Source organism: Dipodomys spectabilis, unplaced genomic scaffold (genome assembly GCF_019054845.1).
Source record: "Dipodomys spectabilis isolate Male_0828 unplaced genomic scaffold, ASM1905484v1 ptg000175l, whole genome shotgun sequence".
Classification (NCBI taxonomy): domain Eukaryota; kingdom Metazoa; phylum Chordata; class Mammalia; order Rodentia; family Heteromyidae; genus Dipodomys; species Dipodomys spectabilis.
In genome coordinates, this window is record NW_024870852.1 from 8,755,114 (window position 1) to 8,771,586 (window position 16,473).

The 16,473-nt window shown below is 55.9% G+C and overlaps 1 protein-coding gene across 3 annotated transcripts in view; it reads right to left on the minus strand.

Moving 5' to 3' along the window:
• Positions 1 to 2,226: 2,226 nt before the first annotated feature.
• Positions 2,227 to 16,473, minus strand: part of Snph (syntaphilin) — a 37,422-nt gene continuing 23,175 nt past the window's right edge. Inside the window, exons 2-5 of one of the 3 annotated variants that reach the window (XM_042694793.1) lie at positions 12,940 to 13,036; positions 12,297 to 12,404; positions 8,029 to 8,178; positions 2,227 to 5,335 (exon numbers count right to left, since the gene is read on the minus strand). In XM_042694793.1, coding sequence (XP_042550727.1) covers positions 4,156 to 5,335; positions 8,029 to 8,178; positions 12,297 to 12,404; positions 12,940 to 12,989 — 1,488 coding nt within the window. In that variant the 5' untranslated portion in view covers positions 12,990 to 13,036 and the 3' untranslated portion in view covers positions 2,227 to 4,155. Of the gene's footprint in view, positions 5,336 to 8,028; positions 8,179 to 12,296; positions 12,405 to 12,939; positions 13,122 to 16,473 lie in introns of those variants that run through there. The other 2 variants (XM_042694791.1, XM_042694792.1) reach the window with 2 other exon arrangements.

Here is a 16,473-nt window from a genome sequence, read left to right on the forward strand (position 1 = left end):
CACCCCCCCTCGACCCCCGCTTTGGTGCCAGTCTTGGGGCTTGAACTCAGGACCTGGGTGCTGTCCTTGTGCTTCTTTTGCTCTACCACTTGAGCCACAGCTCCATTTCCAGCTCTTTTTTTTTTTTGGTGATTAATTGGAGATAAGAATCTCACAGACTTTCCTGCCTAGGCTGGCTTTTGATCCCAAGATTTCAGCCTCCTGCATGGCTAGGATTACAGGTAAGAGCCACCAGTGCCTGGCATGCTTTTCTTTTAAACAGTGGTGAAGAGGCACCAGGCCTTTCTTTCCTAAGCCATCTCTGGGAGCAGTGGTGTGCAGGGGTCTATCACAGGTGATCACATGTCACATGCCTGCCAATCTGCACAGAGATGATATATGGGGTGGGGGGAGCGTGTGGGGAGGACTGGTAGGAGCATTGCACTAGTTTGGGGGTCTCCTGTATGAATCACTCTGGCTGCAAAACTGGCCTGAGAAGCTAGAGCCTGTCAGAAAGAAGGGACTGCAGTGTCCAGCAGGATCTGACACTTGGGGGGGCTCTTGGAAGAGAGGATTCTAGACCCCGTACCTGACCTAGGTGGACAGCGCTTTCCCAGCACCATGTAGCAGAGCCTTGTGGGACTGAACCAGCACCCAGCCTGCCACTTCCTTCTGTGTTGGGCAAGGATGGTGTGAGCTCCTCCCCTACTTCAACTTAGAAAAATGACACAGTACAGAGACAAGCACAGAGGCCAAGGGGGCTTGCTGTGTGCTCATGCTTTAATTCAGAGCTGTCTGCGGCAGGTACAACTCTGTGTGAACAAAAGGACAAAGGAGATGAGAGTCAAGACCCCTTCCCCTCCCCCCTCCCCACATACCCTGAATTCTCTGCCAAGGGGATGATGGCCTAATGTGAGTGTGCTGTGACCCATGTGTATGGCCCCTAGGTTGGAGAGGGAGTTGTGAAAGGCCCCTTAGGAGGCTTTGAGTGTAATCCCACCCTCCCTCTGCCCCAAAGTGCTGTCAGATGCCCTGTGCTAGTGTTGACTGGGAAGGTGTTTCAGTGAAAAGCTAGGTTATGACATGGGTCCTAAGTTCTACTCAAGGCCAGTTCTTCGTACAGAAGTTGAGCTCAGCCCCTGAGTTCTGTCTCAGGCTGCATGAGAGAGATAGCAGGGTCACTGGTCCTGGCCTCAGAGCTAAGAAAGAACCACTCTGGCCACTGGGCTCCAAGGGACCAGTAGTGAGGAAGCTATGTCCCAGGACACTTCCTCAGAACCTGGTGGGCACCAGCTAGAGACAGGAGAGGGGAGCCCTGAAGTTTCTTCAGAAGCTGAGGGCAGGAGGAGGCATTGAGCTGAAGGGAATGGGGAGTTTGGGGGGATGGCTAGGGCCCCAGCCCCAGTTCTTGCCTTTCCCAGCCAGCCCCTTGTTCTCTACCCTGATTTGTCAGTGTTGGCAGCCCTGGCCAACAGGTTGCTGTGCACCTACCACTGGGAACCATAGGGGCAGTGCTGTCTCTTTGCATAGATGTGGGACACTGAGCATGTACACACACACACACACACACACACACACACGCACACACCGAGGAGCCAGGACAGGATCACCCACCCAAGAGGCCCTAGAGCCTGTCCCAAGGCTGGTGGGTGAGCTGCTTTCTTCACCAGCAATAAGAAAGCCCACCAAGGCCTCACCAAGAATCCACAAAGAGCCAGGTGCTGGTGGCTCGTGCCTGCAATCCTAGCTTACTCAAGAGGCTGAGATCTGAGGATTACAATTCAAAGCCAGCCCAGACAGGAAAGTCCGTGAGACTCTTTATCTCCAGTTAATCACCAGAAAACTGGAAGTGGAGCTTTGGCTCAAAGTGGTAGAGCGCTAGCCTTGAGCAAAAAGAGCTCAGGCACAGCGCCCAGTCCTTAGGCCCATGACAGTATAAACAAACAAAAAGAATCACTAAAGGCCGGACCCTCAGTGGCGTAGGCTGGGACTCCTGGTGACCACATAGACAGGTCTTGGGCTGGGGGGGGGGGGGGGGGCGGGCGCTGAGGGTAGATGGCCACCAGCCTCACTCACCTTCCCAACAGCCTTCACAATGATACCCGCACAACAGGGACAGCAGAGCCCAGCCCTGTCCATGTCCACCCAAACACAAGACACAAGAGGAAGGCCACAGACAGCAAGACATGAACAGGAGCAGAGGGCTGCAGAGCTTGACTAAATTCCACAGGTGAAAAAGAGGATTTCCCCCCCCTCCGTGGTCAAATATAGTTCATACATTTATTGTCTCAGCAAAGCTTTGACTGTTTCTAAGGAGATGCTCTGCAGCCCCAGGAGTACACGGCACAGGAGGCTGGGTCCGTGGCTAATCCTGGCCTCTTTGGATTCATTTTGTCCCTCCGTGGCACAGCCCCAGTCAGGTCCCAGAGGCATCTGGGCTGGGTCCAGCTGGGGCTGGGTGGTGCTCCCCCCCAAGATGGCTGGTCTGAGGCTCCGGTCCAGGTGTGGGGGCGGGGGAGCTTTAGAGGCACAAAGTGCGTGGCAGGGAAGCTCACATCCCAGGGGCTGGGCTGGTGGCCCACTGCCAGTGCATGCAAGTGCCCCTTGAGGAGGGCATGGAGCCTGAGTCAGGCAATGACCGTCGGGGCAGCAGGGGGAGGGCAAGCAACCTTGGCAGACAGCTCAAGTGGCCCTGAGGCCAGAGGGGTGAGTGAGACGCCAGGTTCCAGCATCCCAAATTGGGCCTAACCTCTGGCAAATAGGTGTGCTGCCCAGATTTTTTTTTTTTGGGGGGGGGTGGCCCTCGCGAAGGAAGAGGGCTTACTTGGTAAACTAGTCATAGGCATTAAACATCAGCAGCTTTGCTGGGACTTGGATGTGATCCCAGGGGAGGAAGAGACAGTGAACCGACCCAGCCAGGGCTGGGAGTGGCAGCAACAGGGTCCACCCACCGGCCACGCCCTTTCTCGCACGCGCGCGACGCATGCCCAGGGCACCCTGCTTTCACCTGGACAGACATCATGGCTTCAGTACACCTGGAGATTCCCCAGCCTCCTCTGGGGGGCAGACAGGTGGAAGATTTAGGAACCCTCATCCCAGAAAACAAGCAGGCACCCCAGGGGAGGTCCTGCAGGTGGATGTGAACACAAGGTAAAGTGGAAGTGGGGTCTAGGCCAGAGGGTATCCGGCAAGTCCCAGGGACAGTGGCAGCCTCTGGCTTTTTTAACCAGCTGAGGATTCCTGAGTCCGGCACCTTCCAGACTGCAGACGAAGGCCGCCTTTCCCAAGGCAGAGGCCTCTGGAGCTCCCTGCCAGCCTCTGCTGTGTTGGCCTCACTGCATCAGCCTCCGCCATGTCGGTGGTGCTAGCCGTGGTGGCTGGGGCTCTGCATGTGCTCCCAGCCTGGATTGCCTTGAGTTTAGTGGTCAATAAGGGGAGACTGAGCTGGCACACCAAAGCTAAGAAGAAAACGGACGATGTGGAGAGCCTGGGAGGACGGACAGACAGACAGACACAGAAGCCACCCTGCTCTGCGCCTCCTGCTCAGCATGTTTTTTCCTGCAGCCTGGTGTGTGTGTGTGGGGGGGGGCATGGCCGTGCTTCTGCATCGCAAGTGGGGAGAAGGCATGTGGTGGGGCCAGAGTTCTAACCCAGGCCCAGAGGTTCCAGACCCTTCTCTGAGTCCTGGGGGAAATGGCTGACTTCATCTGAGGAGCTAATTCTGGCCCAGAAGCACAGCAGAGGGCAAGGGGGTGGTTTGAGACAGTGGCCTGGCAGGGGGAGGGCACTGGACAGAGATGGTACAGAGAGTAGAGGGACCCAGATAAATGCAGCCAGACTCCCTGAGCAAGATCCTGTCTGTCTGAAGGGCCAGGTGAACAGAGGGCCAAGCTGGGGACCCGGATCAGCTTGTGTTGTCTGCAGTTTGTCCAGTTGCTGTGCCTCCTTGCCTGGGACCTCCCTCACCCTTCTTTTCTCCCAGAGTTTTGGGGTGCCTTTCCCAACTCCTTCTTCTAGCCCGTGACACTGTTAACTTCGGGGGCGGGGGAGAAGGGGGGCAAAAATGAATTCAAACCCCAAACTAAATAAATATGATGATGCCCATGGCGCTGTGTGAAGGGGAGGACGAACAGCATCACTACAATCAGTGGTCAGTGCTGGCCTAGACCCGCCTGCTCAGAGCTGGGAGCCGCTGCCCGCTGCGCTGGGGCCCGGCTGGCTCAAAGAGCGGCAGCTGATCCTGCGGATGGAGTGCAAGGCCACGGTGCAGCAGCCCCGCAGCAGGGAGCTGATGTTGTAAATGGGCTGGCCCTGGCGCCGCTGGGAGCGGCAGAGCCAGGCCACCGTGGGCACCGCTGGCACCACCACGGCCAACAGATCCACGATGTAGTGGCGGCTCCAGTAGCTCTTAGGCTCCTTCTCGGCCGTGGCTGCGGCGGGAGCGGCCTCATCTTCTTCTTCCATGGGGCACACCACGCTCACAGACAGCCCGGGGTTGGGGCTGGATCCTGGCTGTGGGTGGGCAGTGGGTCCTCGAGTGATGGGCTCTGAGGCTTCCAGCTCATCACCCACTGTCACCACCACTGCCGAGTTGGGGTCTCTAGGCTCCGGGGGGTGGGGATCCGGCTGCCGGCATTCAGGGACTCTCCCGCACCCCTGGGCCTGGCTCACTTTCTCCAGGATGGTGTGCAGGTCAGGCTGGTATTGGACCATGTCTGTCTGGATGGCCCGCTCCTGCATGCAGCTGGCCTGCACGCCGGCCTCCATGCCACACAGAAGCTTCTCATAGGTGTTGCTGGCAGGAAAGCGGGCACCCAGGCTGAAGGAGCTGTGCAGCGAGGCCTCCTCAGGGCCACAGTCCACCCCAGATGACAGTAGGCTGCTGGCCTCCAGGGCGTCCGTCCGGCTCAGGGTGTCGTCGGCAGCCGCGAAGCCGCTGTCGGCTCCATCCTCAGCCGAGGCGCTGGGGGGGTCTCCCGGCTGGGGGTCGCCACAGACGGCTGGGTCGCTCAGCTTGGTGTAGGTGGAGCTGCGGGTGAGGGAGCGGGCTGGGGAGCCGCCCGCCGACTCCCCGGTGCCCTCCTCCTTGGCCGTGCCATTCTGGGCCACCTCCATACTATGCAGCAGCGTCTCCAGCTTCTTGTTCTGGATGTTGATGTCCACAAAGTACTTCTGCAGCCCCTTGTCCTTGTCAATCAGGTTGTTCTTGACTGTGTCGATGACCTGCTTGAGCTGTTTGATCTCCTTGCGGGCTTCCTTCAAGGCCAGCTGGGCCTCCACGCGGTGACACTCCTCCTCGATCCAGTCCTCCTGCATGCGAGACAGCTGTGTCTTCAGGTCATCAATCTCCGTGTCCCTGCCGGCAGAGAAGGCACGCTGCTCACAGCCTGCCCACCTGGCCACTACCACCACCTGGGAGAGGCAAGGAGGGGCACAGCGTGCCCGGGGCTGTTCCGTGGTGGCTCTCAGTTAGATGAGGAAGGACAGGAGGACAGACAGATGCCTCTTCTCCTTCCTCCGCCAACTTTTAGGGGGCGGGGGGCGGGGAGGATTATGGGGTTTGAACTCAAGAGCCTGCATGCTCTCCCTGTGCTTTTGTGCGCAAGGCTAGCACTCTATCATTTGGAGCCACAGCACCACTTCTAGTTTTCTGGTGTTTCATTAGAGATAAGAGTCTCATGGACTTTCCTGCCTCTCTTCCCCTTCTTTTCATCCCTACCTGGAGGGAAAAGGAATGGTAGCTGGGGCCACTCCCCCACCCCCAACCTCCTCTCCCTCCACCGCCTAAGCCAAGCCCCAGATGCCTCAATCCTCACATTCGTCATCCAGGGGAGAGACTAAACAGATGTATGACTGATCAGTGACGTAGCTGTAAGAAATAAATCTCATGTGAAACAGTGGACATGAGACAAAAAAATCTTTGCTCTGTGGAAGATGTAGCTGGCTGGACACCATGACACATGTCTGTAATCCCAGCTACCAGAGAGGTGGAGATTGGGAGGATAACCAGCCTGGGAAAGAAGTTATCATGATTGTTCCATCTCCATGAGCAGAGCAAGGATGGTGGTGCACACCTGTAGTCCCCAGCTTATGCAAAAGGCATAGGTAGGAGGGTTGGAGGAGGGGGGATATGAGAACCTATTTGAAAATAATGAAAGAAAAAGGGTTGGGAGGGGCATGGCCCAGTGGTATAACAGCTGCCTGCCTAGCAAGTTCAAGGCTCTAAGGTCAAACCAGTACCATTAAAAAACAAAACGAAACAAAAAAAGAAAAGGAAAAAAGAAAGGGGCGGAGGATATGGCCTCCTACTAAAGCAGGTGGTGGCATTCTGAATGGAGTGACATCTGGCCAGAGGCCCCCGGAGAGTGATGAGGTGAGAGAAAGGACCCCCTTTGGCGTTGGAGGGGAAGAGCTGATAATTTTACTCCATCCCTAAGGGTAAGAATTGGAGGAATCCAGGGTGGCTCTCTTGTCCATGCTGGCATTTAATTCTCTATATCCATGTCAAGAGGAGAAGCTAAAAAGATGGTGGTGACAAGCATTGCTGAGCTTGAGGGAAGGGGAGCGCCAGGCAGGGAAGCAGGGCAACAGGAAGACAGGATTCCACAAATTCTGGGGCTTCTCCAAGGCCCTTTGCTCAAAGAGTGCAGGGGGTACAGGGGAGGGAGGACAGTAAGAACACACCCACAAGTCTGGAGGTAAAACCAGGGAGAGACAAGATAGAGTACAGACAGACAACAAATAGCAAGAAAGAAGAAAGACTGTGAATGATTTCCCACTCCAAACCAGACACTCACTGAATAAACTGTAAAAGGCCTGGCCCTCACTGGATTGTTTAAAATTGTGTGTGTGTGTGTGTGTGTGTGTGTGTGGTTTGTGTGTATGTATGCCAATACTGGGGCTTGAACTCGGCCTGGGGGGCTATTCCTGAGCTTTTTTGCTCAAGGCGGGAGCTCTCTCACTTGAGCCACAGCTCCACTTCTGTCTTTTTGGTAGTTAATTGGAGATAAGAATCTCTTGAACTTTCCTGTCTCTGCTGGCTTTGAACTGGAAGCCTCGGATCCCAGCCTCTTGAATAGCTAGGATTAGAGGTGTGAGCTACTGACCATGCCCAGCTGCATGGTGCTGGGGGATGGGGGGGATTTATGAGTTCAGCTATGACTGTCGCCACCCAGGCACCACTGACTTGTCGCTCAGACTTCCAGGAACTGGACCCAGGAAGCCCACTCCATAGCATGCTGGCCTGCGCTGTGCCTTGCCTCTCCCTACCTAGACTAGCCAGCGTTGGCACCCAGCCCTGCTCAGGCCGCACAGCCCACAGGACATTCCATTTGAAATGTGGTGTGAAAGGTGAGTTTGCAGGCAGAGGGAGCTGCAGCAGAGACACAGCACCCGGAAGCACAGAGCTGGCAAAGCACCTGGCATCTGCCTGAGAGGGAAGGCAGGCTCGGGAGGGAGAGGATGCCAGAGCAAGGCAGGGAGACCAGGAGGACCACTCAGGGTCTTGCCAGGGTGACAGGCAGGGTGAGCAGGGACAAGGTGAGAGAGTGCCCATGGCAGGCCCTCCTGCCAAACCACCCAGGGCTACCGTCTGCTGGGAGCCGCTGGGCTGACCCAGACAAGAAGTGGAGAGACGGGATACTTGGCCCCAAGGGACATTAGTGTAGAAGACCAAGCGGAGTCCAGCCATCTTCAGGAAAATGACAGGAAATAGAAATAGAAATGGAAGCTCTGAGGGAAAAAGGGAGAGAAGAACGTGAGAATGTTCCTGCACTTGGAAACCAGGGCAAATCCAAACTTGCTCTGGTCACAGAATAAGTGGTCACAGATGGGGCATTATGACATGACCAGAGTGACGGGGCAGTAGAAAGGTCAAAGGCTGCCATTGATAGGGTGCATGAAGAGAAATGGAGAGCAGGTATCAGGGGAGTAAGGCCCCTCGTGGGTGGGGATGAAAGTAATGACAGAATCAGTGAGTGGTAATGGCCCAGAAAGTCCTGGGACTACATGACAATGTGTCCAGTTGCGTACTCTGGCTGGGCTGCTCACCGGTCCTGGAGCCGGTCCTGTGTGTCCTTGAGCCGGGCTTTCAGGTGCCGGATGCACACCTCCTTCTGTTGCAGCGGCGTCAGGTACTGCTCCGGGGTGGGGGGCTTGATGCCGTGGTTGTCGCTGCAGAGCGTGTACTTCATGGAACGCCTGCAAGTGGACGCCGTCAGGCGGGTGGGGACGGAGGCAGGCAGGGCACAGGGGCTGCTCCGGGAGCAGAGGACCCCAGCCTAGCCATCTTCTCTGTCCACGAGCACCGGATGGCTCCAAGCAAGGCCTTCTGTACAGGGCCACATGTGGACAGGTGGCTTTTAGGGGTGCTCTTCGGAGTGGACCCCATGGTGAGGGACACAAGGCTCCTCTGGTGAGGGAAGAAGACACATCCTAGGCACACATGTGAGCCCTACACCTGCAAAGCGCTTGCCTGGAGCCATCTGCCCCATCCTGGCCACAATGCTGGGTGAAGGAAAGCCTTGCAGAGGGACCGTGGCTTCAGAGAGGTTCGGTCCCCTGAACTGTCAGCCAGTCCCAGTAGCACTCAGAGCCAGGCCCCTGGTCCTCAGACCACGGATGAGGGTGTGGGCTGGAGGCAGGGAGGGAGGGCAGGCTCAGAGTAGGGGTTGGAGGTGGAGGGGACATGGCCACTCCTCCCCAAAGCTAAGAACTTGCATGGCGCAGGGGTGGAGACAGCAGATGTGTGTGTGTGCAGGGACAGGGTCTCCTTATATACTCACACACTTTCCTATAGGGTATGCATTATGCCTGCGTGTGTGCATGTGTGTGCACGTGCATACATGTGCACCCATGCACGTGTACACACACACACACACATATACACACAAGGAGTGTGGTAGGAATTAGGAAGTCTGTGGATTCCCAGTTCATACCCACACACCTGTAGGTGTGCACACACACCTGTGGCTATGCATCCTCATCATCTTCCTGCCACCATTGTGAGCAACCCCCTGGGCCAGAACACTAGCCTGTGTGCACGCACACACACACACACACACACACACACACACCCTCTGGGACACCTGTGAGCACACACAGGGACAGCTTCTGGGGCTCCTGTCATCCAGGTCCCCTGGGTGGCAGCAAGCTGGGTGGGCTTTGCTCCCAGCAATCCTGACCCACCCGTGTAGGGAGAAGGAGGCTCTACCTGAGTGCTGTGTGTGTGGAGGGACAGGCTTTCCAGCACCCTGATTCCACAACAGACTATGGGACAGGTTGCCCCACCCACAGCTTCCTGGCTGCTGGCTCTTCCATTCCTTGAGAGGACTGCTTAGATCTTGGCTTCAAACACTAGGCATGGTCCCACGCACTAGAGACTCTGGCCTGCGGGTGCCCTGTTCCGCTCCAGAGGAAGACGGCACCCAGGCCTAGGGAAGCCTGATACTTGGTGGGGTCAGCGATGACAGGCCCTGGCAGGCTCATTTTCAGAAACAGCCAAATTAGGGACATTTTCAAAAGCTTTGTAGATACTCAGGAGGCTGAGATCTGAGGATCACAGGTCAAAGCCAGCCTGGGCAGGAAAGTCTGTGAGGCTCTTATCTCCAATAAACTCAGAAAAAGCTGGAAGTGGTGCTGTGGCTCAAGTGGTAGAGCACTGGCCTTAAGCAAAAGAGGCTCTAGACCATCACCCAAGCCCCTGAGTTCAAGCTCCAAGACTGGCCAAAAAAAAAAAAAAAGCTTTGTAGAAGCTGCATGATATTTAGCAAAGAACAAATATTTGTAGATCATAAACTGTAGAAGAGAACTTGAATTAAACATGGAAAGCTGGAGAGAAATGATTTTCTTCTGTGTACTTACTTTGACGGCCCTGGGTTTTAACTCAAGCTAAGTCATGTCCCTTTCTGGGCAAGGGGTAAAGGGTAGCCTAGGCCGGGCATTTGGGCTTTCCTGTCTATTCTAAGGTATCTTTTTCCAAAAGAGAAGCAAGCCACACAGTAGCTCTAAGCTGGCCCACTAGGGCTGTGGCTAGAGGGCACAGATATGTGACAAGTTAAGGGGCCTCTTTCCCAGTCTGCAGTGGGGCCAGGTAGCTGGTGGTGCTGCAGGAGACAAGATTACTTAAACCAGAAAGAACCAAGGGCTACAGGAAAGCCAGTGCTTGAACTTTTCTGAGTAAAAAAGCAGCTCTGAGTACAAGCCCAGGGGTGTGTCTCTGGTTTCCATGAATATTGTTTCCCAATCTAACATTGAATATACATTTTTAGCCATTAGCTTTGACTTTCTTAAAATATTATAATATCAAATTACACAATTGGTATATAATTGTATATTTATAATGTAGATCTTCATATATTTTTATAAGTACACTTGAATATTATATATTTATATGCAAGATTAATAAAATATGTACTTGCATATGTAATATATATATATTTAAAACAGAAAAATGCTGGGCACCAGTGCCTCACGCCTGTAATCCTAGCTACTCAGGAGGCTGAGATCTAAGGATCATGGTTTTGAAGCCAGCCCAGGCAGGAAAGCCCATGAGACTCTTATCTACAATTCACCATCAAAAAGCCAGAAGGGGAGCTGTGGCTAAAGTAGTAGCATGCTAACCTGTAGCATAAAAACTCAGGGACAGCGGCCAGGCCCTTCAAACCCCACATTCTACATACACACATAAATACACACACCCCTGAAAAGATATGCCGCACACTGCTATACGGCAAGGGTCTCAGTTACATCCTGAAAAGCCTGGCTGTTTGCAGTGAGGCCCTAACAGAGCCAGCTGGCAGGCAGCTGTGGCACCGGAGGCAGGGCAGTCCCCTGATGTGGCTTCCCACAGAAGCCAGGCTCAGCCCAGGGGTGGAGACTGGCCAAAGGTTTCTAGGTATGAGATGTGTTTCAAAAGCCCACTGCTAATGAAAAGCTGACTGAATACTTTTCAGAATGTAAGTTATCATGGCCTTCTTGTGTCCCCCAGGCTCTGGGGTGGGTTATGGGCAGAATACCAGGGATGCTACAATTGCCTGTCCTCTATCATTCATGACCTAAGAACTGAGGCTGCAGCAGCTCCAGCCATCACTGCTGTCAGATGACATCCCCTTGGCTGAGAGGGGCAGGAAATCTTTCCTGAGAGTGTTCTGACTATGGAGATGCAGGCCGGCACTTTCTCATCTTCTCTTGCTCATAACCTTCTTGTCAGATCAAAGGCAGTGCCTCCTACAAAGGGCAGCACCTGGCCATGGAGTATGTGCAGGTGACCAGCAGGTACCGACACAATCTCACCTCCGGAACTCCAGGTTATTCACTCCCTTTTACCCCTAGAAACAGGAAGTGGCCCTCAGAGACAGGAAGTGGCCCTCAGAGATGGGAAGTAGCCCTGAGAGACAGGAAGTGGCCCTCAGCTAAATTCAAAGCCCTGCCAGTCTCCACATTTTCCTCTCATCTACTTTGTATATCAGCACTGGGGAAAAGGACAATGCCACCATTCTTGCTCTCACTTTGTCTCTTCGGGGACCCTGCAACTCCCCTTTCCCCACTCCTCCAACCTGATCTTGCATTTCAGGTCTAGGTCCATTGGATCCAACACTACAACTCAGCTCATGCTGCCTTGGTAGGATACTTTCCTTTCCAAACAACGCCACCTCTGCCACCCTCACAGCAGCCCGAGAAGAGCAGACTGACAATGTCACATCCATGTTGCCTTCTTCACCAGCAGAACCCCAGCTTTGTTTGGGGTGACACCATACAGGAGGAAAATACAAACTCTCTGTCTGCATTAACTGGCTGGAAGCTAGAAAGTCACACAATCCAGTGCCAGCCAGCAAGATGCAGGCGGAATTTCCTGGGGAGTGTGTACCTGGCTCAGAGAAAAAGAGCCCCTCATAGGGGCTTTGGTCTTTGTAATCATTTTCCTTCCTGGAGGGATGACCTGGTGGCTGGTGGTTCAGCAGCCATCTTGTGATGAGGACAAAGGCTGTCAGCAAGGATGGTAGGGTAGGAAGAGGGGAGACCTCTGATAGTCTAGAGAATTGCCTGCCTCTGACTCCTTATTCAGAAAGCATCCCCATCTCCACCCCTGGTTTGTCTAAGCCACTACATTTGCTTGTGAACAGCTAGACATCAACATCCATCTTATAGACATAAACTGAGGCTCAGAAGGGAGAAGGGACTCACTCCAGGTGACATAGAAATTGAATGTGCGCCAAGTCAGGATGGTCAGGCACCACGCTGCTCCCTCCTCCCCTGGGCACCAGGCTCCCCGGCAGCCAGGCCAGGGCCAGGGCCAGGAAGGAGGGAGGGCTGCTTACCTGGGTGTCGGGCTGCTGTCGCTGCCCTTGCAGGAGCCGGAGTTGCTGCTGCTGCTGAGGGAAGAGGTGCCGTAGGCGTCTCGCACGCTCACAGGTGGAGAGGTGCGCCTGGAGGCGGGGAGAAGAGGCAGCTGCTCATTCTGGCTGGCAGGCAGCTGTGGGCACTGGGCGAACACTGCCAGGCCGCTGCGGCCCAAAGTGCCCCCGCTGGGGGTCGCCACGAGGTAGGGGAGAGAAGCAGGCGGAGAGGGGATGCACAGACAAGGGTGAAGAACAGACAGTGGGAATCAAGATGGAAAGCAGGAGACTGGCCAGCCCGGATCCCCAGAGGCAAGAACACAGGCTCTGTCCGCCCTTCCTACAGGCTAGCCACCCCCAAGCCCAAGGAAGGAGGGGAAGCGTAGGGACGGAGGAGAAGCCCATGGAGGTGAGGATCAGGGAGGCTGGGGGGAGCCCACTGGTTTATCCTAACATCCATATTATTGGACCCTCCCTACTTCCTGGGGCAGGTGAGTTTAGCAAGCCCATTTTAAAGATGGGAAAACTAAGGGCGTGATTTGCAAGTCATTAGCAGGTAAGACATGGGGGCCCACCCTCCCTCCCACCCCAGAGCCCAAGGATCTGAGCCACAGGGGAGACTCACCTGCGGGATCCAGCAGAGGCCCGTCTGCTCCCCGGCAAGGACATGGCCATGAGGCTGCGGGTCCGGGTGAGGGGTGGGATGGGCGGTGTCCCCGGGGCTGAGGAAAGAGGGCGAGTTGGGGGAGGCGCAGGGAGGGCCGGGCCGGGCCACGTCATCCTCTCGCTGGGGCCGCTGCCTGGCATGGCTTCTCCTCTGGCCCTTCAGCAGGACACCCCAGACCAAGTGAGAGCCTGGCCGAGCCTGGTCACGGCGGCCTTCAATGGACTTGGCGGGGCTGGTACACGGGCTCTCGCCACCTGACTTAAAATCACGGTTGTCAGGAGTCTCGGGGATAGCTGGAGGTCATCAGTCCAGTCTGACCCCAGATGATGGAACGTGCTCCAGGAAAGGAGGGCGGGGGGTGGGCAAAGGCTCCGCCCACCGTCACAGGGCCGCTGGTCTTCTGCTTCTCCCCGGGTCCCTGCCCCTCAGACCCCACCTCCCGCCGTCCAGTCCTCCCTCCTCGGCAGGGGCTGCAGGCTGGAGGACGCCCGGAGCAGGACCAGGACCCCCAGATCAAACTGGCTTGGCTTCGCGGTGCATCACCTTCCCGGGGGGGAGGGGGGGAAGCGTGGCTCAGGACTTCCTGTCTACAGGGGAGACAAGACAGACCAACATACCAGCACACGTGTAGAGACACGGAGACACACAGGAACATGAGAGGTACACGCCCCGCCATTCCAGGATGTGCAGCACATGACTGCAGACGTGCTCAAGCGCCTCTGGCCACGAGGCAGAACATGCAGCCGGGCCCCCTTGCCCCGTGCTGCGCGCAGGCACACGCATAATGCAGACATACATGCAGATTCTGGTACATTCCAAGAACGTAGGGCACAGGCGACAAAGCCGACAGGGATGAGAAACAAGGGAGCAGAAGCCCTCCTAACTTGCTGCTGGGGCCCTAGCTGGAAATAGCCATGCTTAAGTGGTTGGGTCAGCTCAGGCCACTGGCTCCTTTGGCCTCTTTCCTGGGTGGGGGCCGGGACCTGAGGGATGCCAGGCTGGGCTGCGGCTGGGGGAGGGGGAAGGGCTATGGGAGAGGTAGAGGCTGGGCTCTTTGCCAGGGCCTGGTAGTCCCCAGCCAGCTCCTGAGACAGCCCGCCTTCTCCTTCCGTGCTCCTATCAGGGACCACAGATGGTAGCCTGGGTTCTAGAAGCTTGGCTGCAGATGCTGTGTCCTGGCACCCCTCCCACCACCCTCCCAAGCCCCATGCTGGGAGAGAAGCATTTATGCGTTCGCCGAACCCCACTGCACAGCAGACCCCGTGCCACACACGTTACGTACATTACGTCACGGACTCCTCCCAACAACCCTATGAGGAAGTGCTATGGTTAGTCCCCAGAGGCTGGGTTGGGGCTCAAGTCACCCCCAGGTGTGTGGAGGGCCAGATCTGCCGAAGGGGCTGGGTCTGGGCCCCCATCCCGGCCTTCCCTGGCCTCCCAGGGGCCAGGTCCTCCCTCCTGAGGGGACAAAGGCACTGCTCAGATGGCCCGTTTCCTGGCTGAGACACAGAACGCAGCCTGTTCCTCTGGAGGACCTGGACACAGCCAGCATTGTCCACCTGGAGGTGTTGGGTGCCGCGTTGACACCACCTCTGTCACCTGAGCTGCTGCTCCAGCTTGTCAGTGCTGGGCCTGTGTAAGGAGGGGAGACGGGTGTCCAGGAACAACAGTGCCAACTCCACAGCAGGGGCTGTGGGCAGGCATGGGGGTGGGGCCAGCAAAGCGCCTCATACCTGGGTAGGATGCCACAAATGGCTCACAGCCTCCTGGGTACAGGGCGGGGGGGGGGGCAGAGGGGGAGGATTCAAGGATTGTTTGCCACTAGTTAAACGTCTCTATGGTCAGGTGACCCTGAGGGGTGCGTCTGTGTACCCGGACGATAGCTGTGAGCAGGCTCGGTGCTCACATGGCTGCAGGGCTGACTGCTCGTCCTTCTCCCTGGCCTCAGGGGCCCTCTTCCATCATGGCCCTCCCTCCTGGCTTTTGGGAGGCTGCAGGAAGGAGGCTGTGCCTTCATGAGGCCTTCCCAGTAGAGGAAAGATACACCTCCCAGGTGGGCCTCTGTCAAGCCATCTCAAGTAAAGCCCAGGAAGAGCTCCAGGCCCAGGTTCCCTGGTGGCAGGCAAGATGCCAGGCCTGCTCAGAGCTCTGGGTGGCCTTGATACAACTAAGGCTTTGTCCCAGCTGTCCCGGCTACTACCTTGCTTGGCAACCCTGTGCCTCCTCCTCTTGAGTTCCCTCTTCCTTCCTCCCTGCCGCCAGGGGTGGGGGGTGGGAAGGGGGTGGCATTTGTACCTGGATGCAGACGACAGTCTCCTGGGAGGCCATTCATTCAGGGTGGAGGGTGGAAGTGGCATTTGCCTGGCGGGCAGGGGACCTCATGGGAGGGCCCCAGGTCCAAAGGGAGCCACCTCTCCACATCCTACTGTGAAGCCTCAGCATTCACCCGGCGTGTTCTCAGGTCCTCCCTCCCATCTGGGGCCCAAGGAAGGAGGCCTGTTGCCGTGGTGTTTGTCACCATGCCACCTGCTCAGCCTGGAGTCCCACAGGCCTGTCCCCCAGGCAGCCACAGGCTCTTGGAATGGAATGGAGGGTGGAGAGAAAGCCCTCAACCAGAGGCAAAGAGGTCATTGACTCCATCTCTCCACTCAGAGGAAACCTGGCCCCTGGCCCCTCCTCCCCCCATTCCTCCTCCTCCAGCCCAGCCCATGGCAAACAGGCCATTGTCCCCCTATAAGGCCCAGTGTTTTCTGAGGACCTACAGGAGGGAGCCAGGGACCAGGAGATGGAGGGATGAAGAAATTGGGTCAAACAGATCTGGGCTCTAATCCCAGCCCTGTCATCCTTGCTTGTCTTGAGCAAGTCAGGCCACTTCTCTGAGCTTTAGGGCATGCGCTGCAAAGTGGGGCTCTGACAATACACCCCATGTGGTTACTGCGAGAATGACATAAAATAGTGCGTGTATGAGGCCTGGGACAAGAGATGGTGGGGAAGGGAGGAGTGGGGAGGTGGGGCGGGAAGAGATGGTAGGGGAAAAACAAAGGAGGGGTAACAATGCTCCACAGGAAATGGACATTACCTTGTTAAAGTAACTGTAATCCCTCTGCACAGTATCTTTACAAAAAATATATATATTTAAAACTTATTTTAAAAAAGAGTTGAAAAGGATTTTTTTTTTTAAAGAGAGAGAGAGATACTCAAAAAATGGGAGTGGCCAGGATTCTAGAAGTAGTTAAGTGGAATGTGATAGGACCTTCCCAACAGAAACCTCATCCAAGGCTTTGCAGCCTTCAGGGGGTCGGGAAAAACATCTTCCAGCTGGAAAGTTGTATTGGGTCTTGAAGGATGAATAGGAGTGCACCGGTGAAAAATGAGGAGCTGCTCAGCCAAAAGCAATGCATAAGGCAACAGCATGGCTGCTAGAAAACGCAGGTGCCTGGTGAGCAGGAGAGGCAAGTGGACCGGAGGACAGGGCATAAGTCACACAGAGCC